At 36.3% G+C, this 11,730-nt stretch overlaps 1 protein-coding gene across 1 annotated transcript; it reads right to left on the reverse strand.

Annotated features, from left to right (window-relative positions):
• Positions 1-1,757: 1,757 nt before the first annotated feature.
• Positions 1,758-2,825, reverse strand: LOC139870561 (uncharacterized). The gene is made up of 2 exons (XM_071858343.1): positions 2,459-2,825; positions 1,758-2,260 (listed from the first exon to the last, which is right to left on the reverse strand). Exons 1-2 carry the CDS (start codon positions 2,823-2,825, stop codon positions 1,758-1,760), a joined length of 870 nt encoding a protein of 289 aa, XP_071714444.1.
• Positions 2,826-11,730: the final 8,905 nt, after the last annotated feature.

Raw genomic sequence — 11,730 nt, forward strand, 5'->3', positions numbered from 1 at the left:
TGATAAACTTTGATTTAAAAGTTGTTATTCTGAGAAAATGATTTTTATTATGAACATGAAACTATATCCAAAAATTATGGTTAAACTCAAAGTGGAAGTATGTTTTCTAAAATGGTCATCTAGACGTCGTTCTTTCGACTGAAATGACTACCTTTACAAAAACGACTTGTAACTTATTTTTCCGACTATAAACCTATACTTTTTTTGTTTAGATTCATAAAATAGAGTTCAATATGAAACCATAGCAATTTGATTCACTCAAAACGGATTTAAAATGAAGAAGTTATGGGTAAAACAAGATTGGATAATTTTTCTCATTTTAGCTACGTGAAAATTGGTAACAAATCTATTCCAACCATAACTTAATCAACTTGTATTATATATTATGTAATCTTGAGATACCATAGACACGTATACAATATTTCGACCTATCATGTCGACACATCTATATATATTTCGGAACAACCATAGACACTCTATATGTGAATGTTGGAGTTAGCTATACAGGGTTGAGGTTGATTCCAAAATATATATAGTTTGAGTTGTGATCAATACTGAGATACGTATACACTGGGTCGTGGATTGATTCAAGATAATATTTATCGATTTATTTCTGTACATCTAACTGTGGACAACTAGTTGTAGGTTACTAACGAGGACAGCTGACTTAATAAACTTAAAACATCAAAATATATTAAAAGTGTTGTAAATATATTTTGAACATACTTTGATATATATGTATATATTGTTATAGGTTCGTGAATCAACCAGTGGCCAAGTCTTACTTCCCGACGAAGTAAAAATCTGTGAAAGTGAGTTATAGTCCCACTTTTAAAATCTAATATTTTTGGGATGAGAATACATGCAGGTTTTATAAATGATTTACAAAATAGTCACAAGTACATGAAACTACATTCTATGGTTGAATTATCGAAATCGAATATGCCCTTTTTTATTAAGTCTGGTAATCTAAGAATTAGGGAACAGACACCCTAATTGACGCGAATCCTAAAGATAGATCTATTGGGCCTAACAAACCCCATCCAAAGTACCGGATGCTTTAGTACTTCGAAATTTATATCATATCCGAAGGGTGTCCCGGAATGATGGGGATATTCTTATATATGCATCTTGTTAATGTCGGTTACCAGGTGTTCACCATATGAATGATTTTTATCTCTATGTATGGGATGTGTATTGAAATATGAAATCTTGTGGTCTATTATTATGATTTGATATATATAGGTTAAACCTATAACTCACCAACATTTTTGTTGACGTTTTAAGCATGTTTATTCTCAGGTGATTATTAAGAGCTTCCGCTGTCGCATACTTAAATAAGGACGAGATTTGGAGTCCATGCTTGTATGATATTGTGTAAAAACTGCATTCAAGAAACTTATTTTGTTGTAACATATTTGTATTGTAAACCATTATGTAATGGTCGTGTGTAAACAGGATATTTTAGATTATCATTATTTGATAATCTACGTAAAGCTTTTTAAACCTTTATTGATGAAATAAAGGTTATGGTTTGTTTTAAAATGAATGCAGTCTTTGAAAAACGTCTCATATAGAGGTCAAAACCTCGCAACGAAATCAATTAATATGGAACGTTTTTAATCAATAAGAACGGGACATTTCATTCATGTTAAAAATTAATACGGAGCATTTATTATAATAATAATTATTATTACTATATTTATACTCTTGTATTACTTGGTGCAAAAGATGATACGAGAAAAAATTTATATATTTTAGTCTATGAGAGTTAGGATGTTACAAATCTTCCTCCCTAAAGAAGATTGCGTCCTCGGAATCTGGTCATTGTCAAACAAATAAGGGTATCTAGATTTCATTATATCTTCTGTTTCCCAGGTAAAATTCGATCCTAAACTATGTCTCCATTCTACCAACACCATAGGAATCTGTTTCTTTCGAAGCTTGGTGACTTTTCTATCTAATAGCTTAATGGGTTCTTCAACTAACTTTTTATTCATATCCACTTTCAAATCTTGCAGTGGAAGTATCTGACTTTCGTCATCTACCTTGCACTTGCGGAGATAACATACATTAAAAGTATCATAAATACCGGATAACTCTGGTGGAAGATCCGACACAACAGTTTGATCGTTGACTACTTTCCAGACACGAAAATGCCCAATATAGCGAGATGATAATTTTCCACGTTTACCAAAACGAATTACCCCTTTCCATGGTGAAATTTTCAAATACACCAGTTCACCCACAAGAAAAGTTACTGGTTATCGATGCGGATCAACATACATTTTCTGCCTTTCTCTTACAGCTTTTAGCTTTTCTCGAGCAATCGCTACTTTTTCAGCGGTCGGTTGAACTATTTCTGGTCCAGCAAACTGTTTTTCTCCTGCCTCTAACCAACATGTTGGAGTACAACACCGTCGACCATACAACATTTCATATGGTGGCATCCCGATACTCGAATGATAAAAGTTGTTATACGCAAATTCAACTAATGGAAGATGAGTATCCCAAGAACTGCCATATTCTAAAACACAAGCTCGTAACATATCCTCAAGTGTTTGAATGGTCCGTTCACTTTGACCGTCAGTCTGAGGATGATACGTCGTACTCAGATTCACATGAGTTCCTAGATTCTGCTGTAAACTCTTCCAAAAGTTAGATACAAATCTTGAATCTCGATCAGATACGATAGATAAAGGGATCCCGTTACGCGATACTATCTCATTCAAATACATTTGTGCCAACTTACTCAAAGAAGTTGTTTCACTAACGGCTAAGAAATGCGCACTCTTCGTCAAACGGTCAACTATCACCCAGATCATGTCGTTCCCCTTCTGGGTTCGAGGTAACTTAGTCATAAAATCCATGGTTATATGGATCCCACTTCCATTCAGGAATTTCTAATTGCCGTAATGACCCATATGGTTTTTGGTGTTCAGCTTTCACTTGAGCACAAATCTGACACGTCTCTAGGAAATGAGTGACATCAGTTTTCATCGTAGGCCACCAATACAACTTTTTCAGGTCATTATACATCTTTGTGCTGCAAGGGTGAATCGATAAATTTGATTTATGAGCTTCTATTAGCATTAAATCCCTCAAGCCTCCAATATTTGGTACCCAAACCCGGTCATGGTAGGTTTTCAATTCTCGAGAATCATCAGTCAGATCCTCTTTTCGTTTCACCATCAATTCAGATTTTAAGTTTTCATCTTTTAATGCTCCAAGTTGTGAGATTTTCAGTCGATCAATCAAATCTAAGACAATCTCAATTCGCATGAATTTAACAGTGTCAACGGACCCCTTACGACTTAAAGCATCAGCGACAAAATTCGCCTTACCATGATGGTAACGAATCTCGCAATCATAATCCTTGATCAACTCTTGCCACCTTCTCTGACGCATGTTCAATTCTTTCTGTGAAAAGATGTATTGCAAACTCTTGTGATCGATGCAAATTACACAATGCGTACCATAGAGATAGTGTCTCCATAGTTTTAACACAAACACAACTGCAGCCAATTCTAGGTCATGTGCAGGGTAGTTCCTTTCATGAGTTTTAAACTACCGTGAAGCATAAGCAATCACCCTATCTTGCGGTATCAACACGCAACCTAAACCTGCTAACAAAGCATCACAATATACGATAAAATCATCAGACCTTTCAGGTAAAGTCAGCACCGGAGCCTGACACGGTAATTGTTTCAAGGTTTGAAAAGCTATCTCTTGTTCATTGTTCCACCGAAACGCCACATCTTTCCTCGTCAGTTTTGTCAAAGGACCAGCAATTTTAGAAAAATCCTTAATAAACCGACGATAATAACCAGCTAATTCCAAAAAGCTCTTAATCTCAGTAGGAGTTTTAGGGGATTTCCAGTTCATTACTGCTTCAATCTTTGCTGGATCCACTTTAATACAATCTTTGCAGATAATATGACCCAAAAATTGTACCTCACTCAACCAAAATTCACATTTTGAAAATTTTGCATAAAGCTTTTCACGTTTGAGCAATTCCAACGCTTGGCGCAAATGCGATGTGTGATCGATTTCCGTTTTAGAATAGATTAAGATATCATCGATAAACAGGATCTCAAACTTATTAAGGAATGGTTGACACACTCGATTCATTAAATCCATGAAAATTGCTGGTGCATTTGTTAACCCAAACGGCATAACCAAAAATTTGCAGTGACCGTAATGCGTACGAAAAGCTGTCTTAGGGATATCGGGTTTAGCAACACAAACCTGATGATACCCCAAGTGCAGGTCAATTTTAGAAAAGAACAAAGCTTAATGAAGTTGATCGAATAGATCATCGATTCTGGGAAGAGGATACTTATTTTTCACAGTCCTCTTATTCAGTTCTCTATAATCAATACACATTCGGAGTGTTACATCTTTATTTTTCATGAAATAACATTGGTGCACCCCATGGAGAAGAACTTGGACGAATGAACCCCCGATCCAACAACTCCTGAATTTGAGACATCATCTCACGGATTTCCGAATGAGCTAATCTATAAGGAGCTTTAGCAACAGGAGTGGCTCCCGACACTAGATCAATTTTATACTCGACTTCTCTAACATGCGGTAACCCTGGTAGTTCATCTGGAAACACTTCCGGATATTCGGAAACTACTGGATATCAGACACCATTTTTGTATCTTTCTTTGTGTTGATGACATATGTTATAAGAGATTCACACCCTTTGGCCAGAGATTTCTTAGCTTTCATTATCGAAATTAAGGGATAACTAAACCCACCAAGTTCCCCACGGGCTACGACATGTGTCCCATCGGTTAAGGGAATAGAGATTATCTTCTTATGACACTTAATGCTAGCCTTATTATGACAACCAATCCATGCCTAATACTACATCAAAACTAGCTATAGGCATTACCAAACAATTCACAGGAAAAAAGCCTCTATCTAAGTCAATGGTAGCTCTAGACACGGATGTTGTGACTGGAATTGTCTTACAATCAGCCACTTCTACTCTCAAAGGAGTAGAAATCAATTCAACAAGTAATTTCAACTTATCACAGAACGTAATAGACATGAAGGAGCGATTTGCTCCAGAATCAAATAACACACGAGCAGGTATAGAGTTTATTAAGAACATACCGGTGATCATGTCATCAGTAGCAGTAACAGCATCTACTGACATTTGAAAGGCTTAACCCTCAGAAGCTGGAGGATTCTTTCTTTTCTGCCCTGCTGTGGAAGCATATGATCCTCCGGCTGATATTGCCCTTACCCCTGACCCTGCCCCAGAATACTATCTTCTTGTAGAAGGACACTGTGCAAATCGATGACCTTCTTTCTGGCAATTCCAACACACATTGTTTCTAAAAGAACAAATTTCATAATCGTGCCCCATTACTCCACAACGGAGACACCGTTTTTTTAGTATTGAACATTGCCCAGTATGTGAAGATCTACACTCACCACACCATTTTCTATGATTAGACATAGATCCACTTCTAGTGGATTGCCTTTCTGATTGTACCTAGTCATTTTCTTCGATCTAAAGCTAGATTGGCTCGTTGTTGGTTGTTTCTGTTGATTCAATTTCTGCTTTCGTAGACTGATTCCAACCTTCACATCACTTTCTGCGGTTTTAACCATCACAAAGGCCTGAGACAAACTTGTTGCTGATCTGGCCATCGTACGATACTCGGGTTTTAGAATATCAACAAAATGCTGGATCCGAGATTGTTCATTGGGAACCCACTGATGTATGAACCCGTATTTATCATTAAATTGCTCGATAATGTCATCCACAGTCATTTGATTAGTCATCTCTAAATCCATAAATTTCTTCCTAATTCTCCCAAGTTCAAAAGACGTACAATACTGCTCACAAACCTTGTTATAAAATTATTCCCAGTTAATCTGACTTATCTGCTCCTTAGGATGTGGGCAGTAATGGAATCCCACCATACCATAGCTCGATCTTTGAGCAATCAACTTGCATAAAGAACTCTTAGTTCTGGCTCACATTAGCATGCCTCTAACGCTCGGTCAAATTCTCTCAACCAATTATAAGTCACTGTAGGATTAGTACTTCCGCAATACTCCGGTGGTTTACAATCCATAAACTTCTTGAAACTACACTTTTTTCGAGGCTCGACTTGTGGTTGCTGAAACATCGAGAATTGATTCAGGTATGTCACAAGGGTTTGGTTCGGGTAATTGAACTGTGGTTGAGACTGGAATGGTGGTTGTGTTTGAACTTGTGGTTTTGTTTGTGGTGGCACATTTCCCAAGGGTGAAAACATATATTGCGGTGTTGGGAAACTAGTAGGTGTAGACTGAACAATTGTCATCATAGCAACAGTAGCTTGAACAGAGTGTGATTGTCGTTGTTCTTCCCTCATATCTTGTAGCTCACTTTTCAACCGGTAAATATATTATTGTTGATCTTCCCCGGTATCATGTTCTAGAGATGGCGTTCTGAATATTCCGGGGGTCATAGGGGCATTCTCAAGAGCATTGTGGTCAGCCATATCTGTCTCATCCCAACATCTCATAAAAGCTTAGTTGATAATTTGTTAGTGCCTATCAACTACCATAATATTAACAAGCATATTCATCTCATTCACTAAGCCCTTCCCCCACTTGTATGTTTGACACAACTTAATTCTAAATTTGAGAACACAACGTTCATGTATATGCTGTCAAACTTAAGCTCAACTTGTAACACCGTACTTTTTTTTGAAAGCAAACCAACATATTATATTACAAAACATATTAATATTATGCAACATACGTTTATTCCAGTGTTACTTAAAACATACAACAAGTATTAATTTTATTACAAAACCTCAGAGTTTAAGTGTGTCAAACATCACTAAACCACAAACGACTTCTCTTGTCCCGAGCATAAAAACACCAAACCTACAGGGGAGAAGATGTGAGGGGATTAGCACGAAGCTAAGTGAATGAGATATCCAAACAGATATCACTAAATAGTCTCAAGCCCAGCATCAATCTAAACACATACTAGAAAGTATCTCAAGAGGTCTGGCAACCTGTACGGGGTCCTCAAACAGTAGCTGATCGGGCTAGGGTTTAACGATAGTCCCTGCTACTGACTTTCTCGCATTGTGTTCCTAACACAATGAACGCGTCATTTTAACTATACTACTTAGATAGTAGCAACCGAACCTAACCTACCCGGTCAAAGGTTGACCTCTTTAACCTACCCGGTCGAAGGTGACCACTTGTGCACATATATCCACTTAACCACATTCATAGAGTATATAACAACAGTATAATTACTTATGGTAACTGATATCAACTAAAAAGTCACGTTTTCACCCCGGTATTAAAGGCCAAAAACAAGAAAGATTCGAACTTTGTCAGCAAAATACCCACTTCATCGGTTAGAATTGAAGAATAAGTAATTACGAAGACAGTGCATAAAGAATCAAGAGAATCAGAGCTAAAACGAAGATTCTAGAGCAAAAACGGTGAAAGACAAGAAATCAAGTTACGATCCAGAGAACCAGGCAAGCCAAACGGCCTGTCTGGCTCAAAAACGGCCTGCCAAACGACCTGCCAAACGGCCTGTAAACGGCTTGCCCTGGCGAACGGCCCCTGCAAACGGCCTGTCAAACGGCCAGCCAAACGGCCTGCCAGCCGTTTGCATGCAAAATCCTAGCTTATTTAAAGGGTCTTTGTCATTCATTCCAACACACACTTCAATTCACTTCTTTCTCTCTCTTGTACAATATTAGTCATACTTTCAAGGTCTTCGACTCTGTGCGGGAAACCTAGTACCCGGAGAAGAACGCCGAAGATTGTATTAGGAGCGGTCTGGAGTTTGAAGTTGTCACTTTTGTATTCGGAACTCGTTTAATCTACTGGTACTTCTATCTTTTATCTTTATATAATGTCTTCTATCATTATGTTCTGTGATATTGTTGCCATGATTAGCCAGTAGTTATCTTTAGTGTATGCTATGATGTAAGCAGTTATAATGCCGAAATAATGTTATGGTTTGTGTATGTTATCGAAATGTTTTCCGATTATGCTTTAAACTCAATCGCTTTTCCAACTAATAGAACGTAGTTGTTGGCTCTGTTATTGGGAAGTCGTGAATCCCGATTCAGAGTACACTATCTGTGTCACCCCTTGGTAAGAGAAGTCTTTCGAATACAACGTAATATCGACTGACGCACACTGGTTGTAGTAAATCTATCGAGCTTTGAATTCTGACTGAGGACTCTTTCGTAGTGAAACATCTGACTAGACCCTTAGTACATTGTCGGTCCCAGACCATGCTAGTATAGTCACCAACCATATAAACTTCGTACGTGCATGCTGAAGCACAACGGTTGTTGTAAGCTGTAACTCTGCTAAGTAAGGCAATGAACCCGGTCAGTGTTGATTAGTACACTGCACCATAACACGGTCTCAAGCATTGCACCCTGCTTGAGGGATTCTTAGTTAATTAAGGAACTGTTTGTTTAGACACATAAAGGATTGGACCGTTAGGATAACCGAACGTGTTCATGGAAGTCAACTTGACTTGGCCATGGTGTTCTTTATGGTTGAACTCTTTTTAATTGCCTAACTATCTTTTAAAACCAATCATTAACGAAAGCATTGAAACACATCACATCTCCCGGATATGGTAAACCATGTATTCTATTATGCTTAAGAAAGTTTAGACCTTTGTGGAATGTTAATACGTCACCCAACCGAGTCGCTCAATTGGATGAGCCGTCTGAATGTGTATGCCTGTAGTCAGACTGCACGGGCATTGGGGTATGGGACGTTGCTGCCTATTCAGAATCTTCAAGCCTATCGCATTACCCAGTGACATATCTTATGACAGGGGCGTTTAGGACCAGTGTAATAAATACAAGGTCTCTGCCTATTAAAGAGCCAGCATTCCATAATCTCGGCAGAATAACTAATGAAATCATAGTATGCACTTACTTTAACCTTATCTGAATTATAAATTTTATCGCATTTACTTTATCTGTCTTATAAATTAGAAAATCCCAAAATTAAGTAACCACTACTCCTTCATAACTATCTTAGGCTTTAATATAGGTTCGATTCTACTGATATCTCAAAAATATGACTCTAGGTCATACTTCCCTTACTCATACTAGGGAGTAGTATGATTTAGGTCCCGCTAAATATAAATTTAAAACAGTACCCCCTCTTGGTGGTTGATTCTAACTTATTGCGACCTAACGACACCGTACAAATAAAATCGTCCGTTTCAGCCATATCAGTAACCAATCTAATCATGCGGTTCATGTCAACTTCTAGTAACTATGCATGTTACTAAATAACAATATTCGTAAGGATAGTCCCACTCACCTGATATTACAAAGCAAGAACTCAGAGATCTTATATTACTGAGTCTTTTCCTTCCCTTTGTTACCAGAGAAAAGGATACTTTCAAGTCAGACACAATCTCAATAACATCAATCAAAAAATTAACAATCAAATATTCATCAAATGAGTTACTATCGCATGTGACCCCATTATGGTCACTACTCACATGGCGTGAGTCCAGTCTATGACACCCGACATTTATTCCAATAAAACGACAACTTTATTTATAAAATAAATTTTTTTACATTACATGCAGAAACATTTACATTATTTCAACTAGTCTAAAATATGACTATCTACAATGTCTTTGGGCATCATCTAGTCCTACGATCACTTCTCCTCAAACTGACTAGTGATTTCCTTGATAGTTTAGACTATAATTTTTGTGTTGTCATATTAATCACAAGTGTACATAATCAATTATGTTATAAGACAACATTAGGTTTGTTTTACTACTAATATTTATGTAGCATATCATACCATTATTATTGTTACTATGACCAACTAACAAAAAATACGATTATATATTTAGCTAGGCATGTTGTTTCTATAATAATATATAAATGTTAAATAAAATAAAAATGCTAGTAGACTTACTTAAAATGAGAGATCCACGTGAGTGTGTATGTGAGTGATTATGTAAGGAGTTTTTATAATGGATGATTTGAACAAAGAGCTTAAGGATGCTATTTATACTACTTAAATTGAGTAATAGTCATTAGTATAGTAAAAATAGGTTGTATATGTGTCTCACATCCATTTAAATCTTAGGATAGAGTTATTAATTGATGCATGCAAGTATCATAGGTCATTAATTATCAATTTTCAAACATGGATGTAATCCATCCACGTCATCTTGACGTGGATCATTTATAGCCTTATATTATGATGATTATGATTATGATCATATTAAGTCATCATGTGCGTAGCATATCTAGAAGATGAATCTATCCATTTCTCCTAACTAATGTGTACACTTACAATACCATATGCACTTCATGTATACTTCTAATATTTCTTATGATCATGTTATTTACTTAACATATCTATATCTGTATTCATGTTAAAAATAAATACGGAGCATTTATTATTATTATTATTATTATTATTATTATTATTATTATTATTATTATTATTATTATTATTATTATTATTATTATTATTATTATTATTATTACTACTACTATATTTATACTCTTGTATTACTTGGTGCAAAAGATGATACGAGAAAAAATTTATATATTTTAACCTATGAGAGTTAGGATGTTATACGAACCATCAGAATAGTAAACTTAGTATACTAATTGCTCTAAGGAGTAGTTTGTGATAGTTTTGTTTTTCTATTTTCTAGGGCAAACAGGTAAATAAATAAAGCGATAAAGATAAAATATGTATTTCAGACAAGGTTAAAGTAAGTGTATGCTATGATTTCATCAGTTACTTGGTCGAGATTGTGAAATGCTTGCTCATGAATAAGTGATGACCTTAGATTCGTGTAACACCCCGTTTTTTGTAATGTGTTACTTATGGTGGTATTTAAGTTCCTAGACGCGAAGTTGGTTTGTAAAATGATAAAACTTGGACATCATTTGAGTTACAAGGTATGTCATCATATCTTTTGATCCTAAATAAAGTTTGAGTTAATTTCTTAAAACCTTACCATTGAAAAGTAGACCTTATTACGTTTCCAACGATATTTGATTCATTAAAAATGGAGTTACGGTCTGAAAGTTACGACCAAAACAAGTTACCAGTTCTAGAGGGTAATCGCGGTCGCGATTCAGGCATAGCGGTCGCGATGCGGTGCCAGTCAGCAACCGTTTTTAGCTTTTTTGGGAGTTTTAAAGGGGTGTTTGGTCCTTTCACTTCGAGTATGGGTTTTTGGCCATAAAATTGATCCAAGGCTCTATCAAGCCTCATTTCACCCACTCAAACTCTCTCATCTTATCTAGAGAGAGAGCTTAAATCAAGGAAGAAGAAGAGTGAATCGGGTGAAGGTGCAAGTGTTAAAGTTTCTCATCTCGTTCCTAGCTACATTGTGGTAGTGGTAGTAAGTTCTAACTCTGAATTTCAATTGTTTGATCTGATGTTCATGTTAGTGTTTGAACTTGTAAGTTATTGAAAAAACCCATCTAGCTCATTAATGGAAGTTTGAAGCTAGTAATTGGTGTTGTTGACCCTTGTTGGTGGGTTTTGGGTTGGAAAACTATTTGGCCATGTTAGGGCTAGCAATTTGAAGTATAATCACCAGGATTAGTGATTATGGAAGTATTGGAACCCATTTGGGTGTATTTGGAAGACTAATTTTGAAATGGGTCAAAATTAGGGTTTATGGGTCAAATTGGGGAAGACAAGTGTTTAATACTT

The sequence above is a fragment of the Rutidosis leptorrhynchoides genome, chromosome 10 (assembly GCF_046630445.1).
Source record: "Rutidosis leptorrhynchoides isolate AG116_Rl617_1_P2 chromosome 10, CSIRO_AGI_Rlap_v1, whole genome shotgun sequence".
Lineage (NCBI taxonomy): Eukaryota > Viridiplantae > Streptophyta > Magnoliopsida > Asterales > Asteraceae > Rutidosis > Rutidosis leptorrhynchoides.

Excerpts from the sequence above, each read along its gene's own strand:
- LOC139870561 (XM_071858343.1), bottom strand. The coding sequence starts at position 2,825 with ATGATCTGGGTGATAGTTGACCGTTTGACGAAGAGTGCGCATTTCTTA. Across the intron at positions 2,261-2,458 it reads TAACAACTTTTATCATTCGA|TAACTTTTCTTGTGGGTGAA; the intron begins GTATCGGGATGC and ends ATCGATAACCAG.